Here is a 27,862-nt window from a genome sequence, read left to right on the forward strand (position 1 = left end):
TGTTGCTTTTGGCCTATGGCAAGAAGGCACATCATGGCAGAAGTGTGTGGTAGAGCAAAGCCATTTGCCTCATGATAGGAAGTGAAAGAAAAAGGAAGCTATTGGGCAAGGGTCCCACTCTCCCAAAGATTGGAAGTGCTCTCACTAGGCCTCACCTCTAGCAGGTTCTACCACCTCCGATAGTGCCAATCTGGAACCAAGCTTTTAACACACATCTTCTGGGAACAGTCCAGATCTAGGGTGGAGACTCTGGCATGGCTTTTTTCCAGGATGGTTGTTGGTTCACACCCCCATCTGCCCCCAGCCCCTCCTGATCTCCTCCTGAGCTTACTGTGCCATGGAGCTCCTCTAAGGAGCAGCTCTTCCCTCCCCAGCTGCCTTTTGTGCACAGGCTGTCTCCATCTTCTCCGATTTGTTTTTTCCATCCATCAATCTCACAGCCGCCTTTTATTTCAGAAATTACTCAACATTTTTGTTCTTGCACTGTCTTGCTTTGACAGCTGTCACAGATTTCTTGAAGTTTAGTGAAATTTGGGAAGGACAGACAAAAGTGAGCACTCTACCATCTCAAGTCTCATGACCTTTGATTTGCAAGTGACCCCTGCTCCCATTTTACTGAAGTAAGTTGACCTGATGAGATGCCCCCACCCCCTGCAACATGGCTGCAATGCCTGCCAAGTGGCTAGACCTCTTCCATTTTATTTCCTGTCCCCATGACAAGAGTTTTGCATGAGATTTTTTATTTGCCAAATGTGTCCTTGTAATATACTCCTATCAAGTAAAACAGTAGTACTCCCATGCACGTAACAAATTAAACTGGTAAATTCTTTTCCCCCAAATTTATAGCTAAGTGCTGAAGAGTTAACAGAAAATCTCATAAATAGGGAGCCTATTGCTTTCTTCCAGACAGCCCAGGGGTGCAGTGCTGGTGTGGCATTATGAGCTGGGCACATCTGTAGAGGTGCCAAGGAGTTTCTGAAGAAGGCCTGAGGCTGGACCACTTCCCAGCTGAGGTGAAATGTTTAAGAAATCTCTCAGATGATGAAGACACCTGGCTTCTGCTGCAGATAACACCTCAGAGGAGCTTCAGGGGAAAGTATGTCTGGATTAGTGGCCAGATCTGAACTATGGGTAGAAGGCTGGGCCCAGCACAAATCACCCAGGACAGCACTGGAGTGGAGTCTGGCATGGGAAGTTTGGAGGAGACACACATCCATCCATCCATAGAAAAGCCGCCAACTTGGAGACATACCGGTACTCTAAGGGCTGAGTGAGACCTCAGGGTCCCATGGGACATTGGGCCTGAGAGGAATATAATACTTTCCTGCTAATATGGGTGGCTAGGAACTCAGGCAGTGCTATTGGATCTGCATTGTCCCCTAAAGGATGGCACATTGAAGGATTGGTCCCCAGCCCATGACATTATTGGGACATGGTGGAACCTTTAGGAGGTGGGGCCTAGTTGAAGGAACTTAGGTCACTGGCTATATGCCCTTAAGGGAATTTTAAGACTTCGGCTCCTTTTTCTTTTTTGATTCCCAGCTGCCTTGAGGTGAACAGACCTCTTCTGTCACATGCTCCTGCCATAATGTACTGTGCCACCACAGGCCCAAAGCAACAAGACCAAGTGACTATAAAATGAATCCTTAGAAACTGTGAGGCAAAATAAATCTTTGCTTTGTTAAAGTTGATTGTCTCAGGTATTTTGTCACAGTGACAGTTGAGTAACTAAGGCAGTGTTTGGAAAAAGCAGACTGGTATTTTCTCCAGGACTAATGAAAAGGGAGAGGTGAAACTCAGCCATTGAGGACTAATTTTTAAGCTCAAATTGGGACTATTTCCTTATTCTAAGGTCAAAATGATTATCATGCTTTAAAATACAGAGAAAGCACATTAGTTGTTAAAAATGATTTTTAATCATAAATATTGCTATAGAATCTAGGTAGTAAGCTTAGGGTTCTTCAGTATACTTTCTTTTTCTAGTTTTTCTGTATGTTTTAAAATTTTCATGGCAAAATGTCTAGAAGTGGGAAAATACATTTTATTTTGAGGAACCCCTGGTGCCACCGTCAGGCTTCTCAGACTAAGCCCACATGCTCTGGGGCTAACATGTTTCGTTTAGACATTCTTTTTCGTTTTTTGAGAATGAGGTCTCAATATGTTGCTGAGCCTGAGCTCGAACTCCTGGGCTCAATCGATCCTCTTGCCTCAGTTTACTGAGTTGAATGCTGCTGTGCCTAGTTATGTTTGTGTATTTTTTGGGGTGGGGGTGGGGGTGAATACTAAGGATTTAATCCAGGGGTGTTTAACCACTCAGTCATATCCCCAGCTCTTTTTTTTTTTTTTTTAAATTTTAAAAGTTAAGTTACTTGGGCCTTGGTGAGTTGCTGAGGCTGGTCTTGAACTTGCAGTCTTCCTTCTTCAGCCTCCCAAGTGGCTGGGATTATAGGCATGTGTCACTGAGTCCAGCACCTGTATAGTCTTAAGGTCATTTTATATCCATACATTACTTTTGGGCTGCCCCTATATCCCAAGTTAGATTTATCATGAAATGGGTCATTTTACATCACCCTTTAAAGATAAATACACCAGTATAATAATATAAGGAAAAACTATGGAGACCTTTAAAATTGCTATATGGTGCCATTGCAGCTTAACTATACAAGTTATATCCTTAGGTAGTATCTATGAGAGAAGTACAATTTTTAACCATGTAGAGTGGAATTTTAAAGTAAAGGCAGACCTACCTAAGAAGAATATATTCCTTGATAATAATACCTAATTTCCGGTTCTTCCTTTAATAGGCGCATCATCCACCCTCACCCCTACCACACATGGCTGAACTCATGACCCGCCACACATCCTTTCTCATTAGAAACTTCATTTCTACACTCTTTCCTACTCCCCAGCAAAAGAATCACAGTACATGCCCAAATTTATTTTTTATTGTGCATACATAGGAAATAGGACCCTATCAAAAGAGAACAACAACAAAAAAAGATGTGAGCCAAGTGTTGCAGAGGAAAAGCATGCACAGGTCTGCCTAAAGTTTACTCCTAACCACCCACTCTACAGGACTTCAACGCACCAGGAGCTGGAATCAGTCTAAGAAGTGGTCACCAACCACCAGCAGCACAAAGGAAATGAGGGTGGCCAGGAAATGTCAGCAGAAGTGGAACTTCCATGGACAGTGTCAGTGCTCAATGCACAGGAGTCTAACCCAAGTTCAATGGGAAACAAATCTTACATGAACATGGGAATATAAAATTGTTGAGCCCTACCAGTTGTTGAAAAAGATAAACAAAATTTAGTTGTGGGCACTGGGTGCCTCACTCAGCTGCACTCTGATCCAATTCCAGGGACAGTGCTGAGTGCTTTTTTATTTTTTAAAAAAAAGTAATGGGAGAAATTAAAAATGTAAAACAAATGACCTGGAGGAAGAGGAATTGTTTGGACCCATGTAGTTGTCTCAGTTGTAAACAGCAGACATTGTGCTTTGTTGCTTCATTGAAATCGAGGACTGGAGCATGGGGAGGTACTGCAGTCAAGGACAGGAGGTCAGAGGTCACACAGGGTGGCAAGGGTCAAAGACACAGGCAGCATCATCTGTGTCCATAGATTGGTCCCCAGGGTGTTGGTTTTTGGTCCCGGGCACTTCCCGTGGAATTCCCTGGAGGTCCCCACATTCTCTGTCCTTAGAGTAAGTCCGCACAGTTACTTGAGCCCCACTGCTTTTCCTCACCCCTTCATCTCACATAAATACCCCAGCAGAGCAAAGACACTGTGCTTCTTGATCTGGGGGAATGAAAACCATCCCACATCTGCTCCTGAGAGACATCTTGATGCACAAAGTTCAATGAGTAGCAATTTCTTAAGAGGCTTTGACTAGGTCAATTAAAAAATAAGCAACACCCCCCACCAGCCCCACTCCCCATGATACTACACACAGAGTAATCTAGGTATCTTTGCTACGCTGCTTTGCTCTTAGTACACACGACACGGGCAGGTCTCAATCTGGGTTTAAATACATGTCAACACTGCTAACTACGCAGAGGAACAGAACTCCCTGCTATCTGTCAACAAAACCTGCAACTACTATAAGACCCTGGGGCAAGATAGGATTCTCCTCTGGGGATTTGCATTTCTAACATCTTCTTTATTCTATTTTTGATCACATAGTCAGTAAATGAAATCAGTACTTTTTCCATCTTTCTCAGTAAGCTCCCTATCTTCAGAGCCCAGCACACTACTGCTCAGATCAGACACAACTGCCTCCCTCTCTGGTTCAACAAGGCTGGCTGTGCCTTGCTGGGCATGTTGGCTGTTTTTTCTCCCTCTGAAGGTTGATGTGATTTCCCAGCCAGATGTGTCCTTCTGCTTTGAAAGTGCCCATCAAATCCACCCACAGCTGCCTTGGGGAAGGATGCAAGAGCCCTCTGGGCACTGGCATCCAGGGAGGACACACTCCCTATCTGATCTCAAAGGACAGGACACTACACATGTACTTCCAAGAATGCACTAAAAACGGGGATATATTTTTCTCCCCAAGTCAGAACAAGGGCTTATAAAATGAAATGTCCCAGTTTGGAGTAGGGATCAATTTCCCATAAATTTAAATAACTTTATTGATCTTCAGATAACCGCAGACATCCAACGTGAGCCTGATTCAGATCCATCTGGAGGTGGAAGCGGCAGCACTCGGCTGTTCCTTGTTTAGGCAGAAGGAAGCCTATCTTCAGGATGTGAGAGATTAAAAAAAAGTGTCAAGAGTCTTTTCCCCCTTGCATATTTCTCCAACAGCTTCTGGAAGAGGAAAAATGGGCTTTGATGGCTGGCAGCCACCCTGCCCAACCTCATCTGGCTTCATGGGCTGTGCTGCCTGCTGCCTGCAGGGCTCGCCTGGGCTGGCTCCTCCATCGGTCCCTCTCACAGGCTGGCTCTGCCTTCCTCTTCCTTTTAGTCTCTCCTGAAGATCTGGCCACACCACCCAAGAATGTTAACCCTTGGGGTTGTTGCCACACTGCTAGAGAGCACAGATTACATTAGAAACAGAAGCAACAGAGGAGACACAGTGTGAATTCAAATATTGTCCTCCATGGAAAACTTGAAAGGGAGCTGTGCTTGCTTTGAAGATATCAAAGAGGAGTTTGCCCTTGGACCGTCCCTGGAAGTGAACTTCAATGGGGATGGGAACATCCATGGGGATGGGAAGGGCCTGGTGAAGAGCCCCGTCCCACCTCTCCACCTCCAACGAGCATTCTCTTGCTACTTGTCCTTCACCACCTGTTCATAGGGGGGTGGGGGTGTGTTGCAGTAGGAAGGAGGGGGTGGGTAGGCTGTGCCTCCCTGGGGTGAATTGGGTTGGACCTGGAAAGCCATTGCCATGGTATTCCCGACAGGATTCACTCCTAGTCCTCCAGGGTCGGTGTAATATGGCGGCCCCGGCTGCTGGGCTCCTGAAAGACAGACAATCATATGTGAGCACAAAAGAGAAAATTCTTGGCTAGGGGTATAGCTCAATATCATTTACTCAACTGACGTACATCTAGTACTCTATATGCTCAGAGAGAGGGGGCATCTGGTATATGGTAATAAACAAGAGCAACACATGGGGCCCCCTCCTCATGGGCCTCAACTCCACTGGAGGGGGACATTGACAAGTGACACATAAACTGTGACAGCATGGGTAAGTTATAAGGAAGCATGACGGAAGGAGGCGATATTGGTGGAGGCTCAGGTTTCTCTAACAGGAAACTAAATGCTGATCTGCGAAGAGCTAGTGAAGCATGTGCTAAAAGATCAGGAATTGAGAGGGCTGTTGTACACCTTAGGAGGTAAACGGGTCACAGTAAGGTATAGGACATGTTCCCTCATTGCAAGAAGAACTGGAACATCGGTTTCCCAACTCCTAGCACAGGATTAACACAGGCAGCCCCATCAACCCTGTGAACACACAGTTTGCTAGTGACTATTTCTGATGTAAGATCTCCATTTTTCCCTGCCTCAGTTCGCATTTTATGGGAGCAGGGACTACCTACCTGTTATCTAGAAGAGCCCAAGTTCACAGTCAGGAGAAAACCTACAGGGCACATGCCGATGGCAGCACAGGGGTTGTTGAATCTATGGAATCTCTATTTCCCCTGGATGCTGCCACAGATTTTCTTCTCCAAGCCTGAGGATCTAAAATGCTGGTTGACACCCCAACCTGGGTATGATATATGGCTATCTAGAGAAGGTAAGAGCAGCAAATAGGCTGGTCACCCTGCCCCAAACTGGCCCTAACTCAGAGAGCTGGTTTTAGTGTTGATTACTTTGATCATGTGGATAAAAATATAGATATAATTACAGAATTAAGAAATGAAAATAAAAGTTTGTGGGTGCAGTCTGGTCTCTTTGAATGAGCCTTTACTTAAGTAAAGGGAGATTTCCAAGTATCAGAGAAGCTGTCCCTGTGTAAATATTGTGTAGGTTTTTTTTTTTTAAAGGGCAAATATCCCTCTGATCATTTAATTGAATAAAAGAGATTTCTACAAAGATGCCCATCAAAGTATGTAAGATGTCCCAAACCTCCCAAGCTGGAATTCTGTAGATCTTAGACTTCTACAAATGTGCTGAAATAGAGAATGTGGAACAGAAACACAGGCCAAACATGTATCTAGGGTGTCATCAAGAATGGCAGGCAACCAGAGGCCACCTTTATCAAGGACTGCCTCATCCTGCACTGGTATGACCCTACGGATGGCACATGCTCCCACTGGTATATCTCATCAGCTGCCTTTGGATGTGTTACTAGCCATGACCATGAGTTTCTCAAGGGCAGAGATTATAATTTATTTATATCTGGATACTTTTATATGTTGTATCATTAAAAAGTTAATGATTTGAAAAAAAAGAGGCCATTGTAATACTTTGGACAAGCCAGTTCAAATGTAGACCTTTGAATACTTTTCAGAAGAAATAGAGAAGAGAGGGCAAGAAAGATAATGGGAAGAGCTAACCAAGGACTTAACCTGGGGCTAACTCAATGTGGAAAGCCAGGATGGAGACATGATCTAAAAAGAAAGGGCCTTGATTTCTGGCCTCAAAGAGGCAGTTCACCAATACACGAGAAGGGCAGGACAGATGAAAAATTCCACACTGGTTCTGTCAAGGTCAAGGCAGCACTGGAGCTTTTGGTATAAATGTGCAAACAAAAACACGGGTATGGATTAAAAGCACTACAGAAGTGTGTAGGAGGGATAAAAGATGACAGCTGAGGTGAAAGTTGTGGGAAAGATTAACATTCAAGACAGGAAAAGAACATAAAATATTTAAGGTTCATGAGAAGGATGTAAAAGCAACCGAGAAGAAATGGTAAAAAGTAGGAAACTAGGCATTGTGTCATGGAAGCACAAGGAAAGGGGAATTTTTAAGATAGAAATGACAGTAGAAGAAAAGCAATTTCAGGGTTAAGGGGTTATGAGTAGATAAGATAGGTGGTAGTTAAACAAGGAAGATGCATTGTTAGGATGGGAAATCTGTGAGTATGTATACAGGGTGTAGGGCAGATATATAGGAGAGACAAAAAGCATTTTGGGGAAGAATATAAGCTCATGAGTGCAGCATTGGAATCCATCTGCACAAAGCTCTTGGACCCCATTGCTGAGCCCCAGACCCTGCTGTACTGGAAGATGCTGAATACATTTCAAATGGGTAGAGAATCTGCATAGGGTATGGTCTGAAGAAGAACAGGTTGAGCCCAGGAGAGCCCACAGTGTGCAGGAGGAAGAACAGTGTACTCAGAGCAGCCAGCCTCTATCTGGAGTGGAAGCAGGTGCCAGATTATTCATTTGTTGACCATGAGAGGGCAAAGAACAAACAGATTTGTGCAGTCCTCACAGAAGAAGGGAGGAGTACATAATGGTCACAAATGTTTACAAAAAAAAAAAAAAAGTGATCAGGAGCAACAGCCAACAGGAATGAGATTCCACACGAAAGGGACATTCTACATGGGGGTGATACATACCCAGGAGCCAAGGGACACCACCATCTTCCCTATAGGTCACATATTCTGAGAGAAAAGAATTAGCACTTCAGTTTTTAAAGTCTGTGGCAGATAGTTTGGTTATAGAAAATATATAGAGCATTGTGTGAAGAAGTTGGAGTTACAGAAGACTGTTTCTCTGGGAGACAAAGGGGAAAGGATTGGGAAAGGCGTGTGAGCCAAGGGCAGAGCATGCTGCCCCCCAACTGTTCCTCACAGAGTAAGTGTCCATAACCTTAACCTGTTTTGCATTAGTACTGCAGGGACAGGATACAGATTGTGGGAGATGATGGGGGTGAGGCTTAGTGACATCCAAGGTCACACACACCAGTATTGGAATCCAGCAGTGGATGAAACCAGATTCTTCCACTGTCAAATGGATTTCTCATAAAAGGAGGGTGAAGTGGGAGAAGCGGCCCAGGCCAGAGAGGGAGAGAGGGGTGAAGAACCAGAGAAGACTGCAGACCATTCAAGGATTAGGGCTGTGTGGCCCGGGCCCATAATGTCCCCAGAAGATGCTCAAGTTGTATTTTTTTTTTCTTCAGTGCTGTCATCTGTTTCCTCATTTTGAGATTTGCATGATTTGGGAGGGAACTCCAGGTTCACAAGGACTGATAAGAATATGTTAAGGAAGTTAATGGACAATGGCCTTCCTAAGTGGGACTCTTCCACCACTGGCCTTGCCAAAGGGACAGCCAGGCAACCCTCCTTCCTGGAAATGACTGCTACTTTTGACCACAGTTGACTGCCCAGACACCAGGGAAGAGAAAGTGGGTTAATCTGCTCCCAGGATGTGAAGAATCTGAATGGCAGCAGAGGAATGGATGAAAACAGGAAGAGGAAGAGGCAGCCTGAGAGGGCATGGGGCATGTGAGCGAGGGAGAGGTACCAGCCCGAAGCTGCACCAATTCTCAATGGAGCTCCTATTCCCTTAGGTTTCACCTGTCTTTACAACTAGCCCCGCTCTGAGTTAGTGTGTGATTTTTCACTCTCCAAACTGCCCATGTTCTTAGTTTGAATCAGGGTCCACCTCCTGACTTTCTGCATCTGTCTCCTGTTGCCCAGGCTGCACCTGAAGATTGAGGCAGGTACTCAACACATCACAGGAGACACTTGAATGCATCTCTTCCCCCATCATTTGGCCAGCTCATCTTCCTATGCCCAGCCCCATTCTGGGGTGGTGACACCATATTTACCCAGTTACTCATGGGGTTACTTGAGGGATAAAGACCTTCCACAGTCAAGTTCCTGTCCACTTCAGAGTTGAGTCTTACTTTTCATGGTCCTGCTTTATTCTTTATATCCGAACACTACCCAAATTGCCTGTAGCTTGTTTGCCCTCCAGGTCTCATAGAAAGCACCTCATGAGGGCTCAACATCCAAGCACTCCTCCCTCCTGGAATGCCAGTCCTCCCCTGCACATTCCTTTTCCCCAACTTCCCATCAAGCTATTTCTCATTTACCTTTTAAGTCCCAGCTCGGAATCACCAACTCCAAGAAGCAACCTCGTACTGTCTATGACCTGCTTCTTGGCTGCAGCAGGAACCCAACACATCTGGAACAACCTATTTATGTCATACCACCGCAGTCCGGTATGATCTTCTGAGCTTTCAACACATGAGAATAGGACAGGATATATCCTGGTTCCCTCAGAGCCAGAATAGCACCTGGCAATGGTAGATGTTCCACAAATATAGAGGATGAATGATTGAAAAGGGGATGAAAAGTGATTTGGATTTGGGCTTTGTCTCTGTTGTATTGTGCTGGCCACACTTGGAAGTTCTTGAGACACACTGCTGCTATGACAGGAGGAAACGGCTCCCATCTATACCAAGCCTGTTGCTCCCAAGGACCAGAGGAGTTCGAGGAGTCACCCCATCTCCCCATCATGGATAAGGGTGGGGAAGACCGTGGTCATTGTACCAGAGATGTCGCTTGGACTGTGTCTGTAGTATCCCTGCAGTACAGCCACTCACTCATACTGGAGTCATGACTCATGGATTTTGCAGGAGTGGCAAGATGGGATTAAATATTTGAACATGGAGAAACACTTGGAATACAAAAGAAACAGAACGGATAGGAGGTGGATAAATTATGTATTTGTCAAGAACATGAACCCTTTAGTGAAAAAACTCAGCAACCATAGGGATGGAACATGCTGAAATGCTGGAAAACCTGTGATTGAAGATAGAGGGCAGCAGAGACAGATGCTGTCCCCCTGGGGTGAGCAGCTGAGGGATCCCCAGCCAGAGGTGGGCAATAAGGCAAGAAGATAATCAGCTCAGACAGAGGCAGGGACTCTTCAAGAAGATGTTCATGATCCAGGGATTCACCAGATTTCTTCTCATTTGACTAAAAGTCGAACTCTGGATAAGACACTGGCCAAGTTTACCATTCAGGTCCCACAGAGAGAAGATGGACCCAGTTCTTGCTTATGCAGAGAGACTCATTTAGAAGTAAAGGCAGGAAACCTTCGTTGCATGTGTAAAACCCATGGAGATAGGACAAGTGAGGCCTCCAGGCTTCAGAGAGTACATTTAAAAGACATTCCCCCAAATAGAAATGATTCTGTGGCACATAACTCTGGAACCAACAGCACCTTAAAAATCACCTTTAGTCAACTCCATATCACAAGAAAAGGATGGTAAGAACAAAAGCTTGAACAATTCCAAATGAAGCCCATATATTGATTCCAAAGGACAAAATTGTATAGTGAGGTTAATGCTAGAAACAAATACATCTGTCATGAAAATTAAGTCCCAGGGATCTGAAGCATGGAGAAAGACTAGACAAAAACAGGGCCCTATTGTTTGCGTGGAAAGTAAGATAAATGGCAAAGAGAAGGGCCTCGAATCTTATTTTTTTTGCTAAAGAGAAGAATAGTTTGAAAATTGAAGGAAAGAAAATGGGTGAGGAAAAATAAAAGACTCACCCAACTAAGAACTGATTGGTTTGCGGGAGAGCATTCAGATTGCCTTAACTCTGACAAAGTGCTTCTCAGAGCAAGAAGGAAGGACAAGCACCAGTACTGCTAAGGAGAGTTTCTTGACAAATACAAGTGTCTCACAGGTATCATGTCATTCAAGACCTATAGTAATGTGAGATTCCAATTACTTATTCCCATCTCACAGAGCCAAAGTTGAAGCACAAATAAATTTCACAACTTGCTCAAGGCAGTCTTCTTCCACTGGGCATTGCTGTATCTGTAAGAACCAAGCAGCTGTCCTTCAGCCAGGGAGGGGCCTAGTGAGTGAAGAGCTGGGGCAGTCAGCATGGACAGATGGAGGGAACTGGGGGCCCTGAAGATGCTGTTAAGCCATGGAGTTAGATCAGGAGCCTTATTCTTTTTGACTTTTGATCACAAGAAATAAGTCTTCCTTATTTCTCATACTAGCTGAATTGGGGTATCTGTTACTTGTAGCCCAAAGCATCTGAACTAATTCTCTCAGAGAATATCTTCATCATCAGTTGATAAATTTCCCCCTTTCTGACTGGTCCCTCTCTTTCCTCTAAGCCTTGTAGTTTGATCTGGTTTTATGTTATATCTGTTAATTTTTACAATACTGTCTCAGCTATTAATAATGTTTTTCATTTCATTGAAATCTCAGATCTTTTTTACCTGTACTGAAATACTGTTTCCAAACATGGATAGTTTTATTTTTCCTTCCTAATGATTCAATTTTTTTTCATGTTAATACTTAGGTCAGAAATTCTGCAAAAATGTTAAATATTACTGATATTAAACATCCTAATTTTCAGGGGAATTCTTATGGTTTCTTTAAATGTAATGTTGTCAATGGATCAACATATGTAGTTGGTTCAAAAATTATTTATAAAAAAAAATTTACTGAACATTTCTATTCAAAAGGTACGAACAGATGTCCATCAGTGGCTGAATGGATAAAGGAAATGTGGTATATATACACAATGGAATACTATTCACCCATAAAAAGAACAGAAATCCTGTCATCTGCAACAACATGAATGAAACTGGAAGACATTATGTTGAGTGAAATAAGCCAGCCATGAAAAGACAAATACCACATTTTCTTACTTATATGTGGAAGCCAAAAGTTGATTTCATAGAAGTAGCGAGTAGAAAAGCAGTTACTGGAGTCTAGAAAAGGTAGGGGATCAGGTAAAAAGGAGACTGAATGATGGGTATCAAATACAGTTATACAGGAAGAGTAAGTTCTAATGACTATGTTCATAACACCTATGTAATAAACAACTAGAAGAGTTGGGAGACTTCAAATATGAGATAATGATCATTGTTTAAGAAGTTGGAAGTATTAATTAGCTTGATTTGATCACTGCATATTATATACATGTATTGAATTTTCTTACTCTATCTCATAGCTAGGTACAATTATGTATTAATTAAAAATAAATAAAAAAGAAAAAGCCTTGTTACTACATTTATAAGTTTTGATAAGGTACATTTTTATTGAATTTTATTGACAGTTTTCAGCACCTATTAAAATAATTATTTTAATAGCTTACAACGTTAATAGCCTGCCTAATATTTTTTAAATTTTTTTTAGAAGTAGATGGACAAAATACCTTTATTTTATTTATGTTGTGCTGAGGACTGAACCCAGCACCTCACACATGCTAGGTGAGCGCTCTACCGCTGAGCCACAACCCCAGCCCTAGCCTGCCTAATATTAAATTATCTTTTCTTTCTTAGATCATGTGTAGTAACGATGGTTTATCCTTTTAAAATATTATTTAATGCTGTTTCCTGATTTTGATCTGTACTTACTAAATATAATTCAATATTATTTTATTTTGAGGTTTTTTCCAAGTTATAATAGCTTTACAACATTAAGTAGAGTTCCATAGTTTTGCATGCTCTATAGTAATCCATATATTCATGAACTTTTTCTTACAAGTTTTTAAAAAAACCCACATGAATGTAGTCATTCAAGCAGATAATTACAGGAAGAAACTTCTTCAAGTTTTTGCTTCCTTTTCCATTTACTGAAACTTTCAGTACTTCGATTCATCTTTAGTAACATACAATTTCTCATCCTACCAAGCTTTTCCAATTCATGAATGTTTCTTAATTTTTAAACTCCTTTGGATCTGTAGTCTTTTAATTTATAGTTATATTTTTGCTTTTTTCTCTTTTATTGATTGGAGTTTCAGGGGTGGGATATACAATATTATTTATTTTATTAAATTTTTTTTTTGCCAAACACTAGCACTTTCAGATATTTTATCTTTCTGTTTTATACAATTAATTTCTATTTTCATTTTATGTTTTCTACTTTCTATAAATCTATTTGATTAGTTTCTAAAACTCTTGAGGACAGCCCAGCTCATTTGCTTTCATATTTTAAATTTAATGAAGAATTAGATTACAAATATACTTCTAAAAGTCAGCTTCACATGCACTGCATCTGTGTTTGTAGTCACATATTGTTGACTCCTTTATTCATTTTCATATTCAAAAGATACTGAATTCTTGCTGAATGCACTAAGAATGTAGCCATAAAAAATACACAAAATCTTTAGTTTTTATGGCTCTTGCAGTTTAGAGAGACAAGAATCAAGATAAATAAGAAAAGTATGTTAGTTGGTGATAAGCAGTAAAAATGAAAATGTGTATCTAGTGAGAGGGTAATGGAGGAGGCTGTCTTGAGCACAGGGGTGTGTGTGGATGGAGAAAGAGCCTTTCCGGTAGAAGAACCTCAGTGCATAAGACACCAAAATGCCAGCCTGGGGATCTGAGGAAAACAAGAGGCCAATGTGTGGAAGGAGTGGAATGGGCCAGGTGGGGAGCAGTGGGAGAGGTCCAAGCCTGCCAGGCAGATTGGGAGGGCATGAAGCTGAGAAGGATGTTGGCCATGCAAAGTACTTTTGATGTCGATGCTCTGGGTAACCTCTGGACACCTGGAAGCAGAAACTCTGACTTAGTTTTTGACTCTGGCTGCTTTGTAGGAAATAGATGGAAGCAGGGAAAGGTGAGCACAAAAAGACAGGACCAGTTAGGAAGAGCAGAGGTGCATTTAGTGAGATGGGGAGACTGAGTGCAGAAAGGGTAGACTTCTGAGGAAGGGGACTGGGAAAAAGAGACTTTGTGTGTTTGCTCTAAAGGTGCATGGATTATCCACTAGAGAAAAAGACCTTCTTCCATTGCTTTTTGGGGAAGAGAAGAGGAAGAGAGTGAAACAGCATATCTGTGTTAGGTTGCAGGCCTGTATGGCGGGCTCGTCAATGTTTGTAGATGTTACACATTTGAAATACTGCTGAGACACACATGGACATTGTCTTAAGAATCCAAGGTCATTCTAATATCCCATGAAATCCCCCCAAGAGGAGTTTCCACTTTTTCATTCCTGGTTTTATAAATCAGGAGTTGAATAAAAAAACAGCTTTCGTTTTATTCACTACCAATGATGTGTCAAAACAGAAGCAAAAATAACTAGGCTAATAAAAATAATTCCATGGAACAGATCTGGAAGTATATGCCACGAGTTAAAACTATAGCAGTAATGTTATTCCAACAGATACAAAGACTAAATTCCACATTGATCCTGTGGGTTTTCAAAGGTTCTCATTTTATTTTTAATGCTTAACCTGCAGGATATGTTACTATTGTCAACAAGGCCTGTCCTTCTTCTTTTCTTTTTTGTTCTTTATCAAAAACCTTACCTGTGCAGACACTATTCTGCATTATGGGGGGATTGTGTTAAAACATAGATTCTGATTCAGCAGGTCTGGGCAGGGCTGGGGGTTTTGCAAGAGAATCTTCCTGTATAACAAGCTCCCAGGGACCATGTATGTCTGTGGCCCACACTTTGAGTAGCAAGAGAAAGAAACTTCATAAGTGCCTACCGATCCTCATGACATAATTATTAGCATTACTCCTTACAAAAGAGATATCTGATCATAAGAAGATCAGGTACCTCCCTTTCACTCCAATGCTTTAGTAAGTCCTACTGGTTCCTTCAGAATCCCATCCAGCCCTGAGATTCTTTTAAAATTTTTTCTTTGAAATATTTAACAAGATAAACATGCAACAAAACTAAGAAAAAGGGAGGAAAAAAGGTACCTTAAAGCAAAAAGAAAAGGGAGAAATATCTAAAAAGGTAACTGTTTCTTTAAAAGACTTACAGAATAGTATAGACAAGTACATGTTAATTTTCTCCAAATAGAACCAACCCAACTGACACCCTGGTTTTGGACTTCTGGCTCTAGAACTGTGAGAAAATATACTTCTGTTGTTCTAAGCCACCATGTTTATAGTAATTTGTTTGAGGAATCTAAGGAAATTAATACAACATGTATTTCTTCCCCAACTACCTATAACACAAGCTTTCCTAGCCTACAACATGCACAGGTAGCACTATCAAAATACCAATAATGCTAACAAAAATTTAGTTAATAATTTAAACAATTTGTACGGCTTCTTTTTGTTTAGGACCAGTCCTAAATGATTTTATAATTTTTTCCCCTCTCCTTCTGTCTATAACAGATCAAAGGGAATTAATAAAACATCTCTGTCAGCTACATTCCCGGCTCTTCCTCTTTGTTTTAAAAAATAATGATAATCTTTACAGGTCTCATATGTGTAGCCAGGCCAGTTTCCTACTGGACAGCTTTTCCTCCATAGAGAAGCAAGGTCTAAAATATTAATACACAACAAATAGCAGACAAGAAAACAGGACTTCCTATATTTTTGAAGTCACTAAAAGTCTTTTTAAAAAGAGAAAATTACAGCACAAGAAACTATTGCTTATCAACTAAGAAGATAAAAGGAAGATAAAATGGAAAACACATATTCTTGTTAAAGTTTCACAGATAATCTGAACATATAAATGAAATGAAAAGGATTTCAAAATTCAGTTTTTATTTTGGGCTTTATTAGCATCTACGTTTTTCTATTAGAGAAAAGGGGTTAGAAGTTTTTATTAGAAGCAAAGGTTAGAATCTGGGGGCAGGGGCTGCTGCTCTTTAACACTACTGCATGCCCAGTGGCTAAGCACAGTGCCAACTCACAGGACACCTGCTCAAAAAGCATTTGTCATTTGGTGAATGACTGAAGGTTGTATACACATGGAGGAGCCATAGGCCTCACTATAATACATGAGCAGTCAGTACTGTCTGGCCCAAGTTTCCCCTTTCTCCACCTGTGGAAGGACCAATAACAGTCATTCTAAATGGGGCTCAGACTGTTTTGCTCTATCATTGGCAAAACAGAGAACAATTATCAGGGGACTTACATTTATTATAATAAAAGCTCTTTGTGATTTGTGGCACACATCTGTAATCCCAGCTATTTAGGAAGCTAAGGCAGAAGAATCTTTCGAGCCCTGGAGTTGAAGGTCAGCCTGGGCAACATGGCAAGACCCTGTCTCAGAAAATCAAAACAACAACAAAATCCCTTCTTGTATGAAACAGACTGTTTTTGAAATGTGATATCTGTCCCTCTTAACAAAAACCAACAAAAAGCCCTCTCACTTTTGTACAGCAGAACATTCTATTCCATTGCCAATCAGTCACCTTTTGCCATCAGGGGTAACTGGTAAGAAATAATCTGGTAACCATGAAAGTGTTACAAGGAGATAGCCACCTATGCTTTTTCAACAAATAACTTCAAATACTTCCACTTAATTTCTTTCACTAAAACCATAAAATCTAAAATAATGCCACTCTGAAGAAGGCCATTGGGATCCATTTAAGTGGAAAAAACATGAAAGTGAGACCCCATGAAGCACAGGACTCCAAAAACCCACCCATATCCCCGCAACCCACTGTTCCTCTCAGGGGGAAAAAAACTCCAAAAAACAAGAATGGGAATTTAAGAGCTACAGGGGTTAGAGATGGGGAGAGACTCCTCCACAACCATCTCTGCAAAGCTAAAGTACCATCATGTAGAAAAATGATTATTGTAGGCCCTCATTGTATACTTGGGTTCTGCATCTTCAGATTCAACTAATTACAGGTTGAAATATTCATGAGAACACCACATCTATATTGAACATAGAACAGACTGTATTGAACATAGAACAGACTTCTTTCCCCTGGAAATTATCCCCTAAATAATATAGGATAATTATTTACATGACATTTGCATGGTATTTATAGATCATCTGGAGATGATTTAAAGTATATGGAAGGCTATGAACAGGTTATGTGCAAATACTACACCATTTTAAATTAGGGACTTGAGCATCCTTGGATCCACAGGAGTGGGCGGTGTTCTGGAATCAAGCTCCCATGGGTACCATGAGATGACTGTTCACTGTGGAAGCAGCCCTGTTTGTATTTCAGCTATGATTTGGAAAGCAATTAAACTGTCAAAACACCCTCCCCCATTTCCATTTTCTTACAGTTGGTGTCCTTTAGTTAGGTGGCCACCATCACTGCGAGCTGACAGATTTATTATAGGATTGAGACACTGGAACAGTCAGCAAACCATCAATGAAATCGTTACAAATGTGCAGCTGGAAAGAAATGAGACTATCTCCCAATGAGCATGTTCCATATACTTTTTCCCCCCTACTGCTTCTTTTTAGTTGTACATGACTGCACAATCTGGATTTAAAATCAGCATACTATAGTTTACAGCAGCACAATTCACAATAGCTAAGTTACAGAACCAACTGAGGTGTCCTCCATTTATTTCTAATTACTTTATTAAAACAAACAAACAAAATATCAAAATAAATAATTTTTTAAAAAACTTAAATAAAAACAACACCAAAGATTTCATTAACATTAAGCCCAATCTCTCTACGTACACTTGTGTGATCACACTGGTAATTGGGTAGCCATTCATCTGAAGATATTACTTACCTCTCTCTGTGCTAAGTGTTTCTTTTGATTTTCTTGCCAAACAGTTATGTAGCCTTGACCTTGACTATCAGCTTCAGTAGCTATGTAATATTACGTACAGAAGACAGACTATAATTTAATTTTCTTTTCCTTTGTAGCTCCAGAACTACCCCCTCCTCTCATTCAACCACAAAAGCACTGAGTTGAGTGGAGGCCACCTCTCAGGTTTTCCTGAAATCCAATCCCTCCTATAGGTCATGGCTCTGCCTTGATTTCTCCACTGTTTGTGTTCCTACAGGGTAGTGAGCATATTTCACTCAAATCCTGGCCCCTGGTGTTAGTTAGCTAATGCTTCCTGAGTGAATTATTGAAAGAAAGGATGAATGAAATCTATTTTTTCTCTTTAACATGGAGGGCACATGGATGAGGCCCTCTCAGCAGCATGATGGGAAAGGATGTGGGATTTGTAGCATTCAGGAATCTCTGACTTTCTCTTGCTACATTTTGGTCACCATTACACACATAAACTTAAAAAAAAGAGTGAAATGCTTTCAGAGGTACTCAACAGAGGTAGTTGAGATTTTTTTGTTATTTCTCTTTGCTTAGATTTTTTTCCCTTTTTTTTAATAGTGGGAATTAAACCCAGGGTGCTTAAGCAATAAGCCAGATCTCCAGCCCTTTTTGAGACAGAATTGCGCTAGGTTGGTTAGAGCCTTACTAAGTTGCTGAGCCTGGTATGAAATTGCCATTCTTCTGCCTCAGCCTCCTGAGCCACTGGGATTACAGGCATGTACTCCTGGCTCCTGGCTTAGATTGTTAAATTTATCCCTTCTAAAGAATCCTACAGGGCTGGGGATGTGGCTCAAGCGGTAGCGCGCTCGCCTGGCATGCGTGCAGCCTGGGTTCGATCCTCAGCACCATACAAACAAAGATGTTGTGTCCGCCGAAAACTAAAAAATAATATTAAAAAAAAATTCTCTCCCTCTCTCTTAAAAAAAAAAAAGAATACTACAATTATCACTGTGGCTGCTAGGACTGACAGCAGCTGTTTGAAGCTCTGTAGCTTAGGAGACTCTGTGAGCATTTTTAAAAAGGCTGATGAGACAGGATAGGACCTCACCTTCCAGTTCTCAGTTTCCCACCCCTTCCCCTACTTCAGTCTTGGTTAAATGCTGCTACTTACTCTTCAGTCCAAATGACCTTTCCATGGGAATCATCCTGGATCTGAGCACCAGATGGAGTTTTCCATTTTTCCTCAACTTTGTGCAGTAACTATATATATTATGGTCAGTATGGTCATTATGGTCAGTAACTATATGTAGTTATCCTTGGGTTCTAAGACCCCTCTTGAATACTCAAATCTGTAGATATTCAAGTCCTTACACAAAATGGCACAGTATTTGTATATAACCTACAAACATCCTCCCATATACAGTACATTATTACTAGATCATTAATAACACCTAATATGATGCAAACAATATATAAATATTTGTTATACTCTATTGTTTAGGGAATAATGACAAGGAAAGAAGTCTCTACATATTTAGTACTGATGCTTTTTTTTTTCAAATATAATAAATACTTGGTTGAAATCTGCAGATGTGGAACATTCAGATATGGAGGGCAGACTAGTTATCTTTGTGCTATGGGCTATCACACCAGTGAGAAAGCTATGCAATGCACACAGGGCTGGAATTCAGGCTGTGCACTGGTATCCCACACACCTGCAGGTACCTTAGTGGGTTTAGAGTAAATATGTGCCAAAAGAATAATTCTTACAGGTCTGGGCTTCTCTAGGCTCCAAATATGGCTGCCCTGTATTCTAAGCCCAACTTTACCAGGCTGTAAACCCAGGAGGAACTGCAGTTCACTTGGACCACAGACATGGACTGGGCATCTTCTTGGTACCTGAGACCTGAGTACTGCACACAGCTGAATTGGGGAGTCTATTGTATACATGAAGGACTAACAATGCTATGATTTGAATGTGTCCCCTGTAAAAGCAAGCTGGAAACTTAATCTGCAAAGCAGTAATGTTTGGAGGTGAGCCTAATTGGAGACATTTAGGTCACTGAGGTCTCCTCTTTCAAGAATGAATTACATGCCAATTACAAATGGGCTTGGGACCATGAGTTCAATCTCTTATTAGTTCTCACTCATGTGAGAGCTTATGCCACATTGTGAAATTGCAAGGAGGCCCCAATTAGATACTGGCCCCTCAATCTTGGACTTCCCAGCCTCCAAAACCATGGGAAATAAATTTGTTTTTTATGAATATCTGGACTCTGGTATTCTGTTATAGCAGCACAGAACAGACCAAGACCAAAGCCCACCATAGTAAAAGCTGTTAAAGCAGGAGGCAGAACACCCAGGGAAGAAAGTGAAGGAGAGAGAATGGCCAGTAGTGATCTCACCCTGGGGGCAATACAGAGCAACATCTTGGAGGAAGAGTGAGTGTTTTCAGGCAGGTGTGGGACCCATGGGATGGCAGGACTAGATGGAGGAGGTCACTCAGCCTGGGCACAGAGGATCAGATGTAGAGGTGTAGGGAGAAGTCGGGTGAGGTATGAAGTGGCCTGGGTCCTTGGCTATGGAGACTGGACTTGCAGCTATGAGCAAAGTAAGCCAACAAAGAGTTTGAGGCAGAAGAATAACACTAATTACATTATTCTTTTTCTTAGAACTTTCTGATGGATATGTGGAAGACAGAGAAGAGCTAGTGGAGACCCATGACTAGGAAAACTTGTAATAGGAGCTGCTCAGTGTGAGATAAGGGTCTGAAGTAAAATTCGGTAAAATCGAATGACTTATTTGTTGGATACAGTTGGCAAGGGAGACAAATGATTCCACCAAGAGAAATGGTGCATGGCTACACAGAAAACAGAGACCATCATGAGGAATAAGAGCAAACAGGGATGCGTTCTCTTCTGCTAATACCCAGATGCCATGGGACATTCAAGGGAAACAGCTAAAATGTGGATCTAATAACTTCACCTGTTTATGTTTGTTCCAGTGCAGATGAATGGAGGAGCAACATATCCTGACACTCAGCTAGCACAAAGAACCAAGGACACATGCAACTGTGTCCTTGTGTCTGTGGGGCCAGTGTGACCATGTGTGCCAATGAGGGCCTGGGCTGCTTCCCCTGTACCAAACATTCTCTAATTAATCCAGATGAAATTCAATGAATGATGGCTTTGGCTTTCCAGTTTAGCTGAAAATTTGGATTTCACACTGTAATCAAATATGAATTCAACACTAATAAGGGCTGGGGTGTAGCTCAATGTACCTCCACTGGGTAAAGCGGTTCCTTAGGCCTAGGATTCAATTTCCAGCATTGCCAACAAACAAATAACCCAACCCCAAAACAAACAAACAAAAAACATGAAAGAATAAAATTCATGTGTACTTACAAAATGGTACTAGCCTTGAGTGACAGTTTAATGTATTTCTATATTCATATCTTTCTGGGTAACATTTAAAAAAAAAATCAATAAAAATATAATTTTTGGGGGGGGAGTAGAGTTGAACTGGGGATTGAACCCAGGGGAAGATTAATACTGAGCTATATCCCCAGTCCTTTTTATTTTTTAGTTTTGAGACAGGGTCACACTAAATTGCCAAGGCTGGTCTCAAACCACCACGCCCAACCCAGAAAATTCTTTTTTAAAGGAAAATCCTGCAAAATATCTGGTAGAAGAAAACCATGAAAAAGCAATGTGTAAATGACCATCTCTGTTCTTTTTGCATCTTGAGGACAGTCTGTCCTTTTTACATTCAATCCCCCTAATTCTCTCTTTTATTTTAACTACTCTCTTGAGGTGTGACTGATATGCAAAAAGCTATATGCAATGTATAAAACATGGGTTTGCCAATGACTAAATATCCATGAAATCATTAGTATAAGGTATAGCACAAGCATATCTATCTCCTCCAAAGTTTTCTCTAGCCTCTTATTTACTATTAGTATTTTTTTGTGAGTGATAAGAACACTTATTATTAAGACCTACCCTCTTAACAAATTTTTAATTATTACATCACAGTTTATTCATCCTAGCCTGGATGCTCTAAGACTAATTCATTTTGTTTAACCAGAACTTTGTAAAAGCAAGGCAAGAACTGCTCCAGGAATTCTGATAATCCACTTGCAGTATGCAATCAACTAGTCATCACCCCTCCCCCCACCCCCACCCCCGTCTCTCTGGGAGCAGAGCAGCATGAACACAAGCCACAAACCTACCCCTTATCCTCACTGCACACCTGTTCACAAGCCCAGAGCTCTAATGAACAGACCCTTACCAGTCCTCTGAGGCTCTGGGCTCTCTTGTATTCTCAGAAAGCTCCTTCTAAGGAAGCAGGACCTCACATACAAGGTCAAAACCAGTGCACCAGCCAATGTCTAAAGCCAATGCTGCCCACCACAGTAGATAGGAGATTCAAAGTTAAGGCAAAATGTTTTAAAATAACTAAGAAATAGCTCATTCTCTTGGACCCTGACACATTGCTTTAGGTGATATGCTCTAAAAAGACCAAATATAACTTGAAGAAAAATGTTTACAGCGGCACTTATAATACTAGTAAGTGCACAATAAATGCATTGAATAGATGTATAAATAAAAGGTAAAACCAAAAATTATCAGCAATCATAGAGGAGTTAAGCAAGTTCTATTTAGTAACACAACAGTAAATCCAGTGGCATTAAGAATGGCAGGGAAATTACTGTTCCTACCCAGAAACTTATACATGAAATAATTTTTAAGGAAAAAGGAATAGAGCAAAATAATATGCATATATGAACTGTATACAAGTCGTACCAATAATGACGTAAGAATATCAGGTAATGAATATATAATCTTGGTCATCAACATTTAAATGAATAAAATGGCCTGAATTTTCTCTCTCAAGGCATACTCTGTGGCAGTACCCTTTATAAATGTTTACAGAAGACAGGAAAAACTATAGGGAGGAGAGACAAGGACAGGGGGCTGGCTGACCTGGAGCGGAGTTGGGGGGCTGCCTGGTGTAGGACACGTTGAAAGCAGGCTCCTCGATCAGCGGTGGGGGATACATGCGCCTCCGGATGAAGAAGCCAGCTCCACAGCAGAAGAGCACACCCATCATCAGGAGGAACCTGAGGAGAGCCAGATATGAGGCTGGAGCTCAGAGCAGGCAGGAGGTTGAGAGGAGGCCCCAGGGCTCAGGCCTGTGACTTGCAGGCTTCATGGTCTCCCTGGGGATCCAGGGATGGGTCAGAGGGCAGAGTGAGATGGGGCCACATGGATTCTTGGCCTGTAGACTCCTGGGAGGTCCTTGGATGGAAGCCATTGATACTGAGGTGCTCTGTGAGAAGTCTGTCTCAAACAGCTCCAAATGGTTAGCTGGGTTCAAAGCACTGATGCAACTACTTTCTGAACAGAAGTCTGAACAGAAGATGCTGTCTTAATTCTGTCTCAAAATCACACCAGATACAGACTTTGCCTGTTTCCCCCATTTTCCATTCTTCACTGTCACAGCCATGAGAGTGAACATGTTTAATCTTTCCAACAGCTGTCTCCATTGCTATATGCACATCTATAATGAAACAAAACTATGCTTCCTAGAGCATACCTTAATTATAGATACACTACAAGAATGGAGAAAATATAATTAACAGAAAAGCTGACAATTTAGAAAACTTGAGGTTCTAAATATGGATAAACATTTGACCCTAATACCCAATTGACTGTGGTGCCAAGTGCCTTAAGCATAGCCTTTGTGCATTTCATGTAAAAATTCTCATTGACTCACATTATCAGCATTCAGCAACTGATTACAGGATGACTGAATGAATGACTTCTTCCCATAGACCTTGTGTTTAACAGACAAAATTGAGAAACTCTTGCCCATTTCATAACTTAAATTGTGATGGAACCCATAGAATCTACCAGAACCTCACACAACATACCACATTGTTGGAGGAAAGCCTATTAATGATACTTTTGCACAGGGTGAGCTGCTCATGGTCAATGGCACCATTATATATATATATATATATATATATATATATATATATATAGAGAGAGAGAGAGAGAGAGAGAGAGAGAGAGAGAGAGAGAAAGGGGGGGTGGGGGGAGGGAGAGAGGAGCTGATGATAAGACCTTTCACTTAATATGATGCTAATTACAAGGTCAAATAACAAGAACCTACTGGATAACTTTGGAACATTGAGCAGGGAGAACAATCAGAGGTAGGGGACAGAAAATGATTGAGGGAGGAACTGCATGTGTTGCCTTTGTGTTGCCTTCTAATTCATTATTCATTCTACAAGCAATTGTTAAGTTCCTGAATGCCCCTGGCACCATGCTGAGAATGACAGTGAGGAAAAGCAGGTGGGGTTCCCCTACACAACTTAATTTCTAACGGGGAAGGGAGACAGTAAACAAAAAATACACACAATTACTTATTTATAACTCTGATACGTACAAAGAAAGAAAAATGAGGGATGAAAGAATGGGTTTTGCAGGTGTTTGTGTGTGTGTGATAAAATATACATCACACAGAATTCACCATTTTCAACGTTTTTCAATGTCCAATTCAGTGCACCACAAGGTTTACAGAAAGGTAGCTGTTGTACTGAGGAAGATCAAGAAAGTATCCTGCCCTTCAGTGACATTTGAACTGGAGCCTACGAAATAAGAAGAGACAAGCTGGAGAGGGGGGAAGGAGCATTCTGGGTGGAAAGAACAGTGCAGGTAAGGGTGCCATGGCAGGAAAAGTTCAGGGGAGAGACCCAGAAAGAAAGGCTCTGTGGCTGGAGGTGTGGACAGTGGGTACAGACCTGGTAGTCAAAGATCCAAATTGCAAGGTGGTGTTGATGAGTAAGGCAGCTGTCGGCAATAAGAATGCTGAGATTGCAGAGAAAAACAAATTTGTTTCTTAAAACTAATTTCCTGCTGGTGCAATGGAGCACACCTGTAATTATAGTGGCTCCTGAGGCTGATCTGAGGCAGGAGGATTACAAGTTCAAAGACAGAATCACTTAGCAACTTAGTGAGAGCCTGTTTCAAAAAAAAAAAAGAAAAGAAAAGAAAAGAAAAGAAAAGAAAAGAAAAGAAAGAAAGAAAGAAAGAAAGAAAGAAAGAAAGAAAGAAAGAAAGAAAGAAAGAAAGAAAGAAAGAAAGAAAGAAAAGGCTAGGGATGTGGATTAGTGGGTTAAGTACCCTTGGGTTCAATCCCCAATCCAAAACACAAAAGAAAGAAAGAAAACTAATTTCCCTTGGGTGGAGTCAGACCTTCAACACTGAATGCAACTGAAAATATCTTAAGTGGTACTATATAAACCATAGAGAGGCTGAGTGAGTGTATGCAAGGGTTTACTTTCCCAAATACTATGACTGCTAAGAGAACAATTCCCAGGATTGCAAAATACAGACGTCATCTGAGATATCGGTCTCTTCCATGAATAAAGCCAAAATGTTGATTCCATTCCCAAGTGGATCTTTTTTTAAAAAACAATTTTCCTTGAAGAAAAATGACCTTGTACCTCATACTGTAGAGTGACAGATAACAAGTATGAGGCAAACGTATAGCACAGAGTCACATGGCAGGAGACCAACTCCTAGTTGAGGTATCAATCACCACCTGACTCTTTCCTTGTAGAAATTAATTAGTCTGAGAACTTATTTTAGAAGAGATGAACTGATAAAAGGGCAGAAGAATGATATGAGGGAGGAAAGGGAGGCCACAACAGGTCAGTTAAGAGATAAAGGTATGATAGATAAAGAAAAGTAGTTCTTAAAGAATTAAGAGCTACAAGTTGATTCACTATATAATCTTTTGTTGCTTGGTAGGGTTTGGAAACTTTCCAAGGATTAAGAGAGGAAGTCTTGTTCCTTTTCTATCATTAGAAGCAATTTAGTTTCTTAATTTTAGTTTGTTTTTGCAACTCTTCAGTGTTCCCCGTAGGCCTTAGTATAGCCATTCTCAACTCTGAGAGCCACGGTGGCCAGGGAGCAGCTATTATGCAAACTCTGTTGCCTGAAACCCACTCCAGAACCCAGCACGGGAAGCCCCAGCAGCAGGCTCACCCATAAAGCTGGACCTGCCAGGCTCGGACCCTGTGTGTGGGACGCCATTCTCACACGTGATCGGGTGCCTCCCGTTGAGGGTCTGAGGCACTTTGGCAAATGTCGAAGTTTTTCCCGTCCCTCTCCTGATGAGAGAGCCCATCCGTGTGGGGGTGTGCCTGACCACTGACCCCGGGGACCCAATCGCTGACCCTGACCTTGGAGTGCGGCCCCCCCTCAACCTTCATTGGATGGAATTCTCCCCTGAATCTCTGGTTCCCTAATAAAAGGCTACTCCCCGGCGTGCTCGCTCTCTCTCTCCTGCTAGCCCTGAGTAATCCTTGCTGCCCTGCTGGGCGGCTAGAGGAGCGAACCAGAGAGGGGAGCCGTCTCGGACCTAGCAATAGAATTAAGGTAATTGAGTCTTGTGTTTTTATTTCGATCTCGTCTAACTAACTTTATGCCTAGAACCTCATTAATGAAACCACTGCGCAGGCCGCGTGGTAGACCTGTGTGCTTTCCAATTGTAATTAAGGGTGTCACCAGCCCACCCATTCCTAACCCTGACAATTTCTTTCACATCTACTTGGCTAAAGATCATTCAAGATTTTAGAGTTGGTCAGCTTTATCCTCTTCACCAAATGTCTATCCCCTGCTGGAAGCCTCCCATCACTCTCTTCCTGTGTGTACTCTTCTTATGCTCCTGTCCCTGCACTGTGCTGTCTCTTTGATGGGGACACCCTCTCTGAAGATCTACCTACTCAAAAGTCTTCTAGCTTTTCTCAACCTTCATCAGAGGATCTGTGAGCTATTTGCAGAACACTGGCTTAAAATTATCTACCTGTACTTATCTACTTAGTCATCTGTCTTTTTCAGAAGCCTGATTGCCATAAGGGCCTCTCCCCCAGGACACACAGCAGAACACGTGGTGTGCATTAGGCATCTGATATTTACTGAGAGAAGGAAGACATGAGGCAGAAAGGATACTTTAATATCCTTTGCATTTTAGCTGGGGCACCTCAAACTCACATAGCAAGGTGTTCTCTGGCTCTACCTCAAATTGAACCTTATGTCAGAACCTCAGTTCTAGCAACTTGATGAAACCTTCTGGCAGCTGGCACTCTGATCTGACCTTGCAAGTGCCTGACCTCAACAGGACTCACATAGCTTCTGTGTGTATGGGATCCTGGTAAGTAACCATGTGCCATCATGTCAAGGGATCCTGCTTCTGACAGGTGAGTGACCCCAGCCAACAGCTCTAGAGCACCTGGTTGCCAGTTCAGGTAAAATTTCCCAGGAAGACCAACGGAAGCTGCCAAGCCTTAGCAATTCTTGTGGACGCGCATTTTTGTTTTTTCTTTTTTAATCACATAACAATCTTTGACATTTGTTTTGTCTGTTTCCAGAGCATTCCCACAAACTCATCATCTTTCATCTTGTGCTTCAGACAACTTGAATACTTCCAAATCCTTTCAGGGATCAGGATTTCATGCTGTTGACAGTCCTGCCTCCATCTGCCATGAGGTCCCACAAAGATAATCCTGGGTAAGAGCATGTCCTCAAGCTAGGTCACTCTCTGAAATGCCACTTCCCACCTGTCCACTCCTACTTTGGTTCTAGTCCTCTCCACTTAGAAATTTACATAAAGTTGTTTACATTTGTAAAGTCTTGGGCTAAAACAATCCAACTTCCCCTATAGTTTTAGACACTTGCAACTGTGAGGTGGGGGAAGCAGGGCGTCAACACTCCCTCATTAAGTAGGGTGCAGCCATTCAGTCAAGGCTGCCTATGGTGATCCTAAGGGAGGCCTGGCCAGGTGCTAAGGGTACAGGTGAGATTCAGTTCCCAAACGTCTAAAGTCCAATCAAGGAGCTGTTGCTGTTAAAGAAAAGGCTCATGTGACAAGTGCAGCCCCCATTCCCTGTTGGCTTATCTGACCACACATTGGGAAGAATTGTTAAAGAAAACCTCACAAAAATTCAAGTGGCTGCTATAATGTTCTCAG

General features: G+C 41.7%; 1 protein-coding gene across 1 annotated transcript in view; it reads right to left on the reverse strand.

The window, feature by feature from the left end:
- Positions 1 to 3,652: 3,652 nt before the first annotated feature.
- The window catches only part of Vopp1 (VOPP1 WW domain binding protein), a 96,989-nt gene continuing 72,779 nt past the window's right edge, over positions 3,653 to 27,862 (reverse strand). The window contains exons 4-5 of the mRNA XM_026412219.2: positions 22,807 to 22,943; positions 3,653 to 5,456 (exon numbers count right to left, since the gene is read on the reverse strand). Of these exons, the coding sequence (XP_026268004.2) occupies positions 5,266 to 5,456; positions 22,807 to 22,943 (328 nt within the window). The 3' untranslated portion in view covers positions 3,653 to 5,265. The remainder of the gene's footprint in view (positions 5,457 to 22,806; positions 22,944 to 27,862) is intronic.

The sequence above is a fragment of the Urocitellus parryii genome, chromosome 3 (genome assembly GCF_045843805.1).
Source record: "Urocitellus parryii isolate mUroPar1 chromosome 3, mUroPar1.hap1, whole genome shotgun sequence".
NCBI classification, from domain to species: Eukaryota; Metazoa; Chordata; class Mammalia; order Rodentia; family Sciuridae; genus Urocitellus; species Urocitellus parryii.